Source organism: Adiantum capillus-veneris, chromosome 28 (assembly GCF_014529385.1).
Source record: "Adiantum capillus-veneris isolate H3 chromosome 28, ASM1452938v2, whole genome shotgun sequence".
Classification (NCBI taxonomy): Eukaryota; Viridiplantae; Streptophyta; class Polypodiopsida; order Polypodiales; family Pteridaceae; genus Adiantum; species Adiantum capillus-veneris.
In genome coordinates this window covers 121,959,001-121,973,730 of record NC_140958.1, presented here as the reverse complement: position 1 = coordinate 121,973,730, position 14,730 = coordinate 121,959,001, and the positions used below count along the sequence as shown (strand labels likewise).

The window sequence follows — 14,730 nt, the reverse complement described above, 5'->3', positions numbered from 1 at the left end:
TGTTATGCAGAAAATGACACTGATAAAATTTTTACACAAAGTGACGAAATTACGTGCGCCACACTGCTTGTAGTAGAAACGGAGGCCGAAATGAGCCCGAATCAAAAATCTGAGTAGACCAATCTTTGCAAGCATTCCTAAAGTATTTATTGACCTGCTGGCGCTCACCAAAACTCACAAAAATCTGAGAAAGTGAGCATGCGTGTGCTAGCAACGTTGACGACTAAGCCGGGGAGGACGCAACCTACTCTCATTGTTGCAAATAGAGTTGTAGAGAAATGCACACTCCTTGGAGAAGACAAAGGAAGCTCAAGGCACACAACAGAGAGAGTATTACTTAGTGCGCACATTGGAAAGATAAGATAGCCTTGGAGTGATGGATGTATGTACAATGCAACGAGGGGGACCTCCTAGCGAGGGAAAAAATGTGCCAACGGCCCTTAGTGTGTTCACACACGTCACTACCACATGTATACAGTAACAACTATTTTATTCTTTTGGCAGGCTATCATAAATTCTTTTACATTTCTTATGCTTGTCATGCATGTGTTGGTATACTAAATACTATTGTGCAGAAGTTATTTCCCTCAAGATGTAAGAGTAAACTGTCACCATCATGTATCACCCCCTATTTGGACATTATGGTACCTACCTACACCCATTTATACAATCATACTAGAAATCCATGAGTCTCTCAAGAGGTAACTGTAGTGTACAACATGTTCAGAGATGAAACACGATGTTGCAATGTGATTCATGCATGTGATGTAATCATTGCGAGTGCAAGGTACAATGACAACAAATTTGTGAGGTTAGCACTTATAATGTTACATTTCAACCATTTTGACTGAGCTCTTGGAGTCATCACGGGCCAAAAGCATTTTTTCTAACAATAAAAAAAGGGGCACAATTAAATCTGAATTGACAGAAAAACTTGCAAAATACTAGAATTTCTTCAAGGCAAGCTCAAAAGGTTAAAAGTACACTACAGCCCAATTTTTATTGCACAGCGTACCTTTGATCCCTTGAGCAAGAGGTCCTGTGCAAGGTCACAAATGGAGATGGCTATTTGGCAAGGCAAAGATTGCTTGAGAAACGTCCACACAGACCAAAACGTAAAGCGTGAAGGGGAATATGGCCCCCTCCTTCAAATCTTGCATCACAAGCTAATTTCATGCTTCCATGTCTTCACTCGCTTTAAACACAGTTTTGGTCCTTCACCATTTCATTTCTTAGAGGGGCGTTCAGCTCCACTCTCTCCTCTCACTCTGCAACATACCTCCTCTCTTCAAGCTTTCACTGGTCTGCTTTCCTTCTTCTTTACCTGGGCTCTATGCTACTTGATTACGGTTGAGCATTCAAAATATGTGTTCAAGCTCTCAATCTAGTGCCACTGTGCTAGTTACCATGAATACATCAGCAGGTATGCACCTTGAACCGCATGCGTTGGCTGTAAGTGCTCCCTCTGATCACGACTCGGATTTTGAGTTTGACCTCTCACAGGTTTCTAATCATGATCAGCCTCCTGCTTCTCCCAAGCTTCTGCCTCTCTCTCCTCATTGGGAAAGTGCATCACCCATTAGCATGATCATGCCCACTATATCTTGTGCAGAACACCATATTTACACAGGTAGCCCCAATAATCATCATTTGCATGCAGTCATGGATAATATGGTGTCGCAAGATGGCGCCATAGCAGACTCTGATAACAGTCCTTATAAACATAACAATCGTGGTTGTTGGATTGGGGCTTTAGAAGAGGACGTACTTTGCACTGGTTTGATGAGCACTCGTCCTGATCAGAGCCCTAAGAGAAGTAACCTGAGGTCGGTAACAGGTGTTGCCACCCCTTGTTGGCGTCCATATTCGAGGCAACATCGGATTAAAAATGTGAATTTGAGAGTCTGGGCACATAGCTCATCCTCTGAAGCTTCCTCCCCCGTTTCCCCTGCATCCGCGTCATCTGCATCAGCCTCTTCATCGCCCCCGCATCATAAAACGGAGAGCAGGAGATGGTCTTTCAAGCGAGTTTTTTTCAAGAAAGGAGCAATTAGTCCCTCAAAAGATGTAGATCTTGATGAGCATGACTGTGCCTTTAATCATGCTGTGGCGAATATGCTTGATGAGCGGAGCCACAGAGAGATTAGGCTTTTTAATGATGAAAATGTAGAGTCACCTAGGCGATCCTCCATGTCCAGCAGCAGCAGCACAATGAAGAAGAGAGAGAAAGACCAGGACCGGCGAAAGAGCAGTGCTCCCATCAGCCCTGCGGCGGTTGTCCATCTCACCTGCAAAATCAGGACCTTCACCAAGTACGGGAGGTGTGCAAATTAGGAGGCCCATGTCGCCCCACGCGCAGCACTACCAACAGCAGAGGAGCCGCGCCCAGGAGCTGGGAAGACGAACAATCATGCCCTACCGCCACACTCCCTGCTTGGCGCCTGCGTCTCGTCTCCTATCCCTCGAGTCGCTTATTGAAAGCCACCATTTGTTGGCAGTGCCTTCCCAATTACTAGAGTGCTTTCTTAGTAGCTGCTTGGCAGAGGAATATCATCATTGATGTATAGGGTAAAAGGGCCGATAAAAAACCGGGGCTCATTATATAAAAAACCGGGGCCCAATAATGAGACACAAGTCACGGACAGAAATAACCCAATATTAGTCCAAAAAATTTTCATTTCTGTAGCCATTTTTTAACGTGGCCCAAAAAAAGTTACAAGGCCAGTTCTGGCTTACAAAGGGTCCATCTGTGCATTTGTCCACGTACATCAAGGATTACAGCTGGACCACGACCACGACCACGACCACCTCTGCACACCTTTGTTAAATGATCAACCATAGTAAGCTCTCCGACTCCTTCGCGCCAAAATCTGTCGCTTGATGATCCACTGCCTACACATAAATGACCATTCTCAGCAATGATGCTTCACAATACACAGATACATCATACAATTCCACACAGAGGAACTATTTTCACAATCGTTAAGAGCTGCACTCTTGTTGCCCGTACTATATAATCAAAACCAGAAAAGGTTCAATAGGTAAGCACCAGCCAAGCCACCCACACCACTGTCTCAATTTAGCACAAGCCAACCCACCCACACCACCTTCATAGAGTAGAAACTGTACAGAGTATTCACTACAAAAAACAAGCGCCAACAACCAGCTCATAGATGAAGTTGTGCCATATCAGAAGAGACACCTTTATAAGCTTGCAAAACACAAGCACACCAACCCCTCTCATCTACATGCTAAACTATTCACCTTAGGCTGCTACATATTCAATCGCAAACAACAATCAAGCAATGCAAGCACTCGCATGATGACTTCAAGAGCCCCATGTGAATGCAAAGCCTGCTTGATAGAGAGGCATCCAGGGCTCAAGGGTCTTCTTTGTACTTCACAGCTGGTGCACAAGAACGGTGGAAGAGTTTGTTGCTGCGGGAAGGTACATGTCCTGCCCATTTTTATGTGTAGGTTACCTCGCAACCAAGCACCATTCATTTCACCAAAACTCCCTTCATCTTCAACTACACAAAAGAAGACAGCCGAAAATCTCCATTTACCCTCTCCTAAACCTGCTCCCAAAAGAAAGTTTTCAATGAAGGAATACTCCAAGCTCTTGGAACCAGCTTTGGATTAAATCTTCGTGCTTTACTCAAGAGTAAGAACATTCTTCTACCTTCTTCACTTCATGAGTTTATGAGCCACCTTATCAATTTTAATGTGTGTAATCAATCAGCCCTAACATCTTTTCTTGACATGCAGCAAAGCCGAAAATGCCAAAAAGAAAGCAAGCAAACCATACACCAGTAAGGTCTAAAGGCAGCCGACTACATGCATCCGATCTTCAACAACATTCCCACATCACATCCCCACAAAGCAAGTGCAAGAAGAAAGTGCAATTCATGGATGAGAGTAGAGACAATGTCTCTCCACCAATCAGAGACCAACATCAAAACTTCATCGTCCAACCATCAGCAAGACAGCAACACCGGCAGTACCATAAACCTCTCTCCACATCACCTAAAACCACCAACAAGCCAACATCATCCGCAAGTAAAAACAAACCTCTTCTTAAACAAGCAAAGCCCAACTTTTCAAAAAGGACAGCACCAAACACAAGGACTTCATTGACTAACCTCACAAAAGCTGTTCAAGATAGTGCATGCCACTTGCCAACTGAAGGTGAAGCAGAACTGCCAAAGACTCCTCATAAAGTCAAGAAACGCACTGTTTTGAGATGGACAAAGCTGGATATGGCCAAGGCATTGCAAGCGCATGAAGACGGCCTTTCATTAAGAAAATGCTCCTTGCAATTTGGAATTAGTAGATCTGCTATAACAAATTGGGAGGAAGGCAGAACTCAGAAAAAGAAAAAAGGTCCGCCAACTCAGCTGAGTAATGAGGAAGAAGATGCTTTGCTACAGTGGATTTTTTTTAAATGTGAATTAGGACATGGAGTTTCTATCTTGGATGTCAAACTCAAAGTTGCAAAAATATGTCAAACGAGGCATACAATGTTCTCAAATGGAATTCCAGGCAAGAGCTGGTGGGAGGGATTTCGCAGAAGACATCCTAACCTAGTCTTCAGAGTTTCCGAAGGGCTAGACCAATCAAGAGCTAGCAGGTTTAGGCTAGAAATTGTTAAGTCACTTCATGAAAACCTTCTAAAGCTATACACGGAACACAACTACCCACCCACCAACATATGGAATGCGGATGAGACAGGTTTCCAAGGCTCTAGGGACAAGGGCATGAAAGTTCTTGCGAGAAAAGGAGCAAAAGTAGTGTATGGAGTCACATGTGATTCTCGCGAGAGGATGACTGTACTATGCTGCGTTAATGCAACAGGTCAAGCCATTCCCTCCTACTACATTTTTAAAGGAAGCCGCATCACAAGTAATTACATTCGGCATTGTGAGCCAGGGGCAGCAATGGCCATGCAAAAAAAGGCTTGGATGACGGGAGAACTTTTCCAAGCATGGTTGGAGCACTTCGACAATGCCATAACTCAAACCATCAATAAGTCTAGTAGACATATTCTAATCTTAGATGGGCATGGCAGTCATGTATCCCTAGATGTAGTAGAAAAATCTGATGCTGCAGGAATCGACATCATCACCTTGCCAGCTCATACCTCACATAAGCTACAACCTCTAGATGTGAGTGTTTTCAAGTCATTGAAGGTGCAATTTAGAAAGGAAAGAGACATTTGGCAGCAGAAAACTTCATCTAGGCAAGCAACAAAAGCAGAACTTGCAACTATTGTTGCTAGGGCTATAGAATCTTCTTTCACAAAATCCAACATCACTGCTGGCTTTCGCTCAACAGGTATATGGCCTTTAAATTTATCTGCAGTGCACTTTGAGGTCATGCCAAGCAAGCACATCAACATAGTTGAAGATTCAACTACGGAAATATTCAGAGAGGAGGATAACATCGAAAATCTATCTCAAGTACCCAACACACCAATGCAACCAAACATAGAAGACGAAGCAATAATTGCTTTGAACAACATGGTAGCACAACTTGACGAATACATATTGAGAGAACCTGGAGAGATAGCCACACCAATGACCTTCACACAGCTATTACAAGAAGAAGACATGTCCATCTTTCAAGGGCATTCACAAGAAAGATTGTATACAGCCAATGATGAGAATGCAGGTAATGTACGTCTATTGGATTCAGACTATTCTTTTGGTAGCAATGATGCAAATTCTACACCTGCAACTCAATCAAGAATGCAAGGTCTTGAAGATGAAAATCAAAATCCCAATCACCCCTCTCCACCAAGGCAAGCAGATAATAGTCAACGTTTCATTGATCTTTTGAGAATACCAACCACGGAGGTATGCATAAGGCAAGTGCATCGCGAAGCCTTTGTTGACTACACGAAGAGCCTGATACTTACTTCTACTCAGTACATGGAAAGTATGAAAGCTAAAACCGCAAAGAAGGAAGAGATAACAAAGACAAAGGAGACAAAGCGCTTGGAGAAAGAGATGAAAAAAGCGCAAACTATAGCAGAAAAAGATTCAGCAAAACAAAGAAGGATTGAAGCACAACAAGCAAGGCAATCACGCAAAGTCTGGGAGGCACAACAACAATCTTTTGAACAGAGATTACGTTCAATTCTATGGGAAGGTGGACCTACACATGACATTTACATAAGGCCATTGCATGTCCCTAATCCATATCATGCATTGGCTCAAAGGCAAAGATTGGACAAAATGCGAGCACGACCTAGTCAACCATCGACTGCTTTTTGATGCATCAACAACAAAGTCTACAATCATGTTGCACTTAGTTCTTTTATACCAGTTTAACACTGTAACTACTGTTATGAGTTTTGTAATTTCATCTCTTGGACTATACCATATTGGTCTCCATACTTTTGTCGACCTATGAGTCATGTATTCATCTTGACGGAATATATATGCAAAGTTTCATTGCCTTGGTTTAGCTTCGTTGTAATGCACATTCTGGAACATACAAAAAAGAAACAAACCATACATTGTTGAGTGAATACGAAGCCTCACCCATATAAAAATGTTGCTCTTGAACCATACATTGCTGAGTGAGTATAAAACTCACTTGTATACTTTGTTCTTGAAGGTCTCATTGTCGTGTTGTTGGTTGGTGAATCTGGGTTGTCTTCTTGCGAGTAGGGATCTGCATGCCCCATATGTTGCTTCATCATCTACTAACGTTGCCCATTGCTGCTTCGTCATCTGCTAGCTGTTGCCCATTGCTGCTAAATAAGTGAGTATCAGTATCCGTATCAGTCCCCTGAAGGAATTTGCAAGCAATGCCTACTGATGAAATAATTTACATCACATTACTTCATGCATGTACTGCCCTCCATGCACTCACAGTTTAGCTCTCCAGAGATAGAGGTATGAAGTGAGTTACGATGGCATCTCTGTCACCTCCATGGCAGCTCTGTCCTTGTGTCGTAATACGAACAAGCACAAACAATTGAAAGAGTATTGATGAATGCACACAACCAAGCTGTAAAGATATAAAGACCAGATTTTCCTTGAGGAGTCACAGGTAGAGCATATCGCCTTACCTGAATCTTTCAAGCTGGGGCATCTTTCAGCATTGCAGAGCGTAGCTAGAAGCAAGGGCATGCATTGGCCTAGTGGAATACACCTGCAGTTGAGGCAGTGAGTCGCTGGGAAGAATTTCGTTGGTGCTTGTTGTGCATGAAAACAGACTTGGTATGTGGTGCTTCCTGAGCAGAAGCTCATGATGTGAAGGTCTATATGCAAAAAAATGAGAATTAGAAGAATTGGCTACTGAGCCTAGTGTGTGAGGAACAAGGGCTGTACCTGATTGCCTCCCGCAGCTATAAACATGAGAGTCGACGAAGTTGAAGTAGACAGCGAATGCCTAGATGGGGTGTTTTCCCTTCTTCTTCACACTTCCCCCTGTACACAGGTCTGCCCCTAGCCCCCTACCCCTAGCTTGCTCTTCACTGATTTCGCGGAAAAACAACCTCACAGGGGCAAGCCTTGGCCTCGTGGGATGCACCAGTGGAGGCGTACACTATGCACGGTGGATGGGTTAGCTCAGCATGAAGTTTAATAAGGTCATCAGAGCTTACAAGCTAGATAAGACTCGGACGTGTGTCAGCTCAAGTGCGGCTCTAATAACACGCCTAAGAGGTGCTTGAGTAGTAAGTCCCCTGCAATTGCTTACCTACCACACCTATATTGAAAAGAGGGTGGACAAGTGGAAGGGGATCCAAAGTCCTATTTTTCATGCCCATTTTTTTATACAAAGGAATCTTTGTTTTTCCCAAATAGCCCCCCTCCCATCACTGCAACACATTCACCTTCTTTACTAGTGTACAGTGAGATGTAGGGATCCTGACCAATGCCTTAAACACCCAAAAACACCCAAATTTGACCCCTAAACCAACCTTTCCCCTTAGGTGGCCCTAAGTTGGCCCCTTTACCCTAGTGGGTGTAGAAGTATAGAAGTGAACAAACTGTAAACTATTGATTGTAACATAGAATAGAACTGTTAATTGTATTGAGTTGCTTTCAAAGAGTGGACTCAATGACAAATTCGCTTGTCATTCACGTGACAATGTGGTTATTGCCTTTCAAAGGCGAGCATCCATGTTCATTTTGATATAATGTGATGCAAACATTTAAAACTAGTCCAGGTTAGTGTTGCAAAAGTTGTTTAGAGATATTGCTATTGTCGTGTAGTCCCATTTTTGTGTTTCAAGAAAAAAATTAAAAACATGTGAGTTTCCTCGTGTGAGGGAGTCTGCACCATCCTCCCCAAATGATCATAACATAAGGGAACGTGCCATTCCCACAATAATAGACAAAATTCCAATGCATTCATTCACTCCATTCTCAATTTTGAAGAGAAAATATGATATTGCTTACTTAGTGCACGATTTGATAGCATATCTCGAATGAGGTAACTTGCGTTGCACTCTTTGTGTAGCTTCAACTCTATCTCTCTCTCTCTCTCTCTCTCTCTCTCTCTCTCTCTCTCTCACACACACACACACACACACACACACACACACACACACACACACCTTCCCCCATCTTTTGTGTCCTGTATGCAATTCATCACACTTAAGAGGAAGACTGTGTGTAATTTGATGTGCATATGCCTTCATAGGAATACACCCAAACAAGCACTTTTACTTTAATGTATACTATTTTTTGTTTTGATGAACCTGTTACTTCAAAAATCAATGATGTTTTATTTGGTGAATAGTTCTTCAAAGGTGGCCGACTGAAGGTTTCCACAAAGCATAGGAGAAATTCTACTACTTTTCTCATCAAGTTCATATTGTGTAGTTGCCAAGCCATAAAGGGGATGAAAATATTTCACCATAGGATGATTCCAAGCACATTTATGAGAACTAATCCATTCTAGATTGGAAGGGCCAATTGGGTTGTAGAAGGCGAAGATAGTCTCAACAGGCGGGAACTGTCTCCTGGAAAGCCGAACAGTGGATCAGTCACACATCAGTAATTACCACGATAGTTACTACAATAACTTTTGGAAGGCTATAAATAGGACCCATTACATTGTAATCGGGCCTATTGCTTCTTAGTTATCTTGGCTTAGCACTTATCTTTTGGCTTTAGCTTCAAGTATTTCCGAGCTACAATCTCTTTGTCTTTAACTTCACCTTGGAATCATTACTACTGTAATCATTTGAGCTTCAATTCGTTACACCTTGTACTGTTGTCCCTGAACTATGAATCTGAAACTGCAAACACTTTTCCAATTGTCCAGTATGTCTCTCATTTCAATATACTATTTCAGTTCAGATAACTATTTCAGTCCAGTCTCCGTTCTCTATTCCAGTTTCACTAACTGAACTGGCGACTTACCAGTAGCTTTAAATTCTAATACTGGAATCAACTATTTGAAGAGATCAGCTCCAATTCCATTTTGGTGATCACGGTGGTTAGAGCTGTTTGCTCATTGACCAGAAAACTCTTATCTCCCAGTTAGAATTTTTCGTTGTAGTGATGGCACCCAAAACCAGTTGTGGTCGTAAACCGTCACATCGCATTGACCCTGTTCCTGAGGAATCAGAAAGAGACTCTGATCCCAAGAAGGACCCGACGATTGAGACTAAGGCTCAGGAGGAGCACGGTCATGCTGATGAGGCCAAGGGCTCTCACACTCCAATCAGTCCAGAAGGAGAAGGGCTGAGCGGGAAGAACGCAAGTCCAGGAGTTCTCGGACCACACATAGGGATGTTGGGACCAAAGCAGCAAGGGTAGTCGACACAGTTCCAATAGAAAAACCAGAGAGGAGACAGAAACTGAGACTGACGAAGAAATTGATTGGGATGCTAATACAGACCATTACAAGAAGTCGTCAAGATGGAGTCAGCAGGCTCCTAAGGTCAGAAGAAGCAGAGATGACGCTGACGGGCATGATTATACCTCTTCATTGAAAATTTATTTCCCATTGTTCAAAGGTGGGAAGAAAGATGATCCAGATGTTCATATCCAAGCTTTTGAACAGTATGCTGAGTTGAAGAATATTGATGAAGATGACTGGGGGGAATACTTTCCTCAGACACTGAAGTACTACCATTGCCCAACTTGCCAACTCAGATCATACAACAAATTGCTCAAGGCTTTCAGACTGGAATATTCAGTCAACAGAGGTGATGAGGACATACTCTGCAAACTGGATAAGATAAAGCAAGGGAAATTATCAGTCAAAAGTTATGTTGAGAAAATCAAGGAGTTAACAAGGTAGCTGCAGGAGCCACCATAAGAAAAGAGGTTGTGAGCATGGTTTTTAAATGGGTTCCACAGTAAAAAGCTTAGGGAACATGAGGTGCCCGCACCAACAAAGAAATTCAATGATTTGGTGCAGCGAGCCCTAAAGCTTGAACAACAGGCAAAGAAGGAGAGGACTCACAAGAAGAGGAGGTCCAGTAGTAGCAATTCTTCTATTGAGAATTCTGATTCCAGTAAGACCTCCAGTAGCTCTGAAAGAAGCTCAGATGAAAAGGGCAAAGGCAAGGCCAAGAAAGGGTCTTGGTCCAGAAAGATTAATGAGATGTCCCCGCAGATTGTTGAAATCAGCCAGACCAGACAACCAGTTGGAAGAATGGAAGCCTGGTGTTCAAAGTGTAAATCTAAAAATCATGTTTCCAATGAATGTCCATAGTGTACCTATTGCAAAGCATTTGGTCATTTATGGAACAATTGAGGCATTCGCATTCATCACTTCAAGAAGGGAAAAGATTTGTCTATAGTGGCATTTACCAATGCTGAACCAGCCAGAGTGGAGACAACCAGTGTACGCCAAGAGGAGAAATCAAGTACCAGTGGTAATGGTATTGGGCACGACAGGTATTAGGGAGGTACTGGCCAGGGCAAGGGTCGTGGTAATCTCCAGAACCGAAGCCTAAACTGTTATACTTGTGGCAAGTATGGGCATTTTGCGGCTCGGTGTCCATAAACGCCTACTACTGCGGCTATTGAGGCGAAGGCCCCAGAGCCAGTTCCTATATGAGCAGTTACACGTAGCAAAGGGGTGGTCATTTGAGGAAATTCAAGATGAGCCGGCAAAACCAGTCAGTCCTGAAAGTAGAAAATGGGCTCAGCAGAGAGAGGTGTGGAGGGAAAAGGGTAAAGAGAAGGTAGTTGATGAGAATGGCAGGAGCAGAGAGAACTGGCGGCTAAGATCACAGAAGATTTAGCCAAAGAAGCTACCAGAGCAGCCATAAAGCTTTGATGCCCTGGTCATTCAGAAGATACTAGCCGAGTCTTCTGAGAACGCACAACAACATCAGTCAGGGTCTAGAATTCCTGAGACCATATTGGCTGCAGTTCAGGGACTGGTAGAAGAACTAGCAAATGTTAAATCAGATACAATTGCAACAGGAAACACTAAAAGAGGCACCGTAGGTACCAGAACAGAGGAATGACACTGTGCAGATAGCCCCGATTCTGCAAGTTCTGATAATAACTTTGATCAAGAGAGAGAGAAGAAATTCATGTCAAGATTTGTGACAGAATTCAGAAACTCACAGTTGAACTAGGTGACATTAGAAAAACTTTACCTGAAGCAGCGAAATTCATCAGACAGTGAAGGAAGGTTGAAGCGAAAGCCAAAGCAGTTGACTTGGTTGTTGTCAGAGATGATGAAGTGCCGGTGATCCAGGTAGACTACAAGGTTAGGAAACAATGGGAGCCACTATCTGGTGTCATACTGGATGGAGGAGCATGAATAAATATCCTGAGGGCACACCTTCAGCAAAGAATGGGTATCACAAACCTGAAACCAGCACCTTTTTAAGTTTGAATGGCAGACCATCGAGTTGTGCAGGCAATTGGGATGATAGAGAGTATGCAGATAAGGGTGGGCAAACAAAAGTTCAAGACCAGCTTCCTAGTACTAGATATGAAAGGTGCATATAGGATGCTACTGGGGCAGCCATGGTTGCAAACAGCACAGGCTATTCATGATTATGCCAATCAGACTCTAACAATACAAGGTGCCAGTAGTAGAATTCAAATTCAGATGAACAACACTAGGAGCTAGAGAAAGGAGCTGCGACCAGAAGAGATTTTCCAGAAGTATAGGGTGAAGAAAATTGAGAGGATGCTGGTGGTAATGAATATTTTTCCACTGGCCGAAATAGATCTAAACGCAGTATTATTAAACAAAGATCAGGCTGAAAAGGAAAAGAAGCAATTTTTAAATCAGTTCACTGAACTGAATTCTGGGGAACAACCAATTCAGCTAACTGGAAGGCCAGAAGAACCAGTTGATTCCGGTACACCAGCGGCCACTGAACAAGCATACTATGGAGAAGTTACTGAAAATCAGAATAGCAGTTCAGAGCTCAGAGGTCCGTCTTGGGATTATGCTGATGAGTCAACCAAAAGAAAGGGTGGTGGGCCTAACTGGTTGCTTCCAGATGATCAAGAAATAGAGGAATGGAATCTGAGTTCTGAGGAAAATCCTAGATTGATCAACGTCAACAAGCATCCAAATCCAGTAATGAAAGAGAAGGCACGACACATGTTCTAGCAGTACAAAGATGTGTTCGGATGGGAACATACTGATCTCAAGGGATGGCCAATGACAGAATTCAGTGTGTCCAACAGGCCAAGGCGCCCCGCAATGCATCAAAACTAAGTTCTTTCTTGGGATATATGAATTTATAGAAGATTTGTGCACAAGTTTGCTTCCCAGGCATTACCTTTGTATGAGCTCACAAAGAAGAACATCAAGTTCATTTGGACTGCTGGATGTGAGGAGAGCTTTCAGAGTTTGAAGAATTCTATTATCAGTAAGCCAATACTTCGACAACCGAATTGGGAGGTCATTTTTCATGTACCTGTAGACGCTTCAGGACTGGTGCTGGGAGCATCGGTCAAAAGAGAGGACTGATTATCCAATGTATTTTGCCAGCCAGAGATTCAGTCAGGTTGAACAAGGATATACAACTACTGAAAGAGAAGCCCTACGAATGGTTTTCAGTGCTACTAAATTTTGACACTGTCATAATAATCAATATCTAATTCTCCTAAATGATTTTCTCATATTAAACTGATCATTTAATGTGGGGAAGTGCCAAGGGAGAAAAAGCTAGAATATTGGTTAAGTTAGCAGACCGGCCACAGTAGGGATCCAAAGGAGGGAAAATAGGGATCCAAAGGGGGGGCCATCTGCAAAAGAGCCATGTGAAACAACGGGCTAAAAAGACCCTAAGGTTCAGCCCATTAAGACTTCCAAAATGCTAAGGTTCCAAAATTCAAAGGTTGTGTCCAAAGGTTAACCTTAGGGAAAATTGGATGCTTAGTGTGTACCCAAAAAGTCTTTCTGCATCCCTACATGGGAGGGGGCGAGCCCCAAAGCTAGGGGATGAGAGAGAAAACCACACACACACACACACAGGCTCCCTTTACACAAAGGGAATGAGGGACACATGTCAGCTTCTTAGGCCAGAGATGCCCACAAGGTGTGCCCAATTCCTATTGGAAGACCCTTGAAGTGGACCAATGAGAATTAAGCTAGAGTAAATCTAGTTTAATTAATTTAAAAACATTTAATAAAAGAAACCAATAAGAATTAAGTGTCCTAGAAGACTATTGGGCAGTCTCCCAAGGGGTCCAATGAGCATTCAGAAGCCCCATGGCTTGCCTGATTCCTATTGGCCAGGAGGCAAAGGGGTCCAATGAGAGTTTAGTTTAATTATTTAATTATCTAAAGCTCTCACAAAAGGGGAAAGGGGGACACATGTCAGAAGGCTATCACTTATGCTGCTTAATTCCTATTGGCTTGACCTGGGGAGGTCCAATGAGGAAAAAGCCAGCCTAACTTAGCAGCTAGGGCTCGCCCAAGAGAGAGAGGGGGCTGATTTTTGCTTGGCATTCACTCACACACTCTCACACTTGACCATGTGTGAAGGGAAAACACTCTATCTCCTCCCAAGCTTTAATGGAGAGCTCATCACCTACTCCAAGCTTGTGAGATAGAAGCCTACATCAACACCCTCTTGGCATGTGGATGCAAATCCAACCAAGAGCCAAGCTTCAATGCATGCTCATCTTCTCTACCAAGCTAATTACTAAGCTAAGCTATGCTAATATGAGTGATTATGTGAGGAGATGTACTTCTTTCTCGTAAGATACTTCTTTTTCCTCTCAATCTACTCTCATACCCTGCTAGCTCTCACCATCTTCGAAGGTGTGTGAGGTCTTGGGTCTGAGAACGGGGATAATTCAAGTTGTGTTTGATTAAGTGTTTTTGCTTGGTGTATGAAGCTTCCATCTTCATTGCACTAGCTAGTCTTGAAGGAACACAAAGAATTGTATTGTACAATGTCTCTCTTGATGGGAGAAACCATAATACAAAGCCTTTTGGAGGGGGGACCGGCTCCATGCAAATCCGGTCCTCAACTGTTGTCAATAGCTTAATTGCTCTCTCTCTCTTTTGAAAGTATTGTCGATGCTATCTAACTAGGTGTTATGCTTTTTGTTGCTCTCTCCACCCAAGCACTCTTGTAATTCTCATTAGGAATCTATTCTAATGAAATGCCCACTATGTTCATGCTAATTTCCGCTCCAAATAAGATTTTAGGCCATTAAATGTTACATTGGTATCAGAGCTCAAGGTTTCTCTTTTCTTGCTCAAGAAGGGAGGTCCTCAAGCTAGCTACAAATGGTTGGTATTATTAATTGCCTGTGAGTAAGTAGA

General features: G+C 42.9%; 2 protein-coding genes and 1 pseudogene across 2 annotated transcripts; 2 read left to right on the top strand and 1 right to left on the bottom strand.

Annotated features, from left to right (window-relative positions):
* The first annotated feature begins 805 nt into the window (after positions 1–805).
* LOC147421208 (uncharacterized) lies at positions 806–2,550 on the top strand. The gene has a single exon (XM_086505020.1). It carries the CDS (start codon positions 1,366–1,368, stop codon positions 2,332–2,334), a length of 969 nt encoding a protein of 322 aa, XP_086361146.1. The 5' UTR covers positions 806–1,365; the 3' UTR covers positions 2,335–2,550.
* A 915-nt stretch (positions 2,551–3,465) lies between these two features.
* LOC147421207 (uncharacterized) lies at positions 3,466–6,275 on the top strand. The gene has a single exon (XM_086505084.1). The coding sequence runs from the start codon at positions 3,780–3,782 to the stop codon at positions 6,273–6,275; it is 2,496 nt and encodes an 831-aa protein (XP_086361210.1). The 5' UTR covers positions 3,466–3,779.
* Positions 6,276–7,087: 812 nt separating this feature from the next.
* On the bottom strand, positions 7,088–7,780 carry LOC147421206 (uncharacterized; annotated as a pseudogene).
* Positions 7,781–14,730: the final 6,950 nt, after the last annotated feature.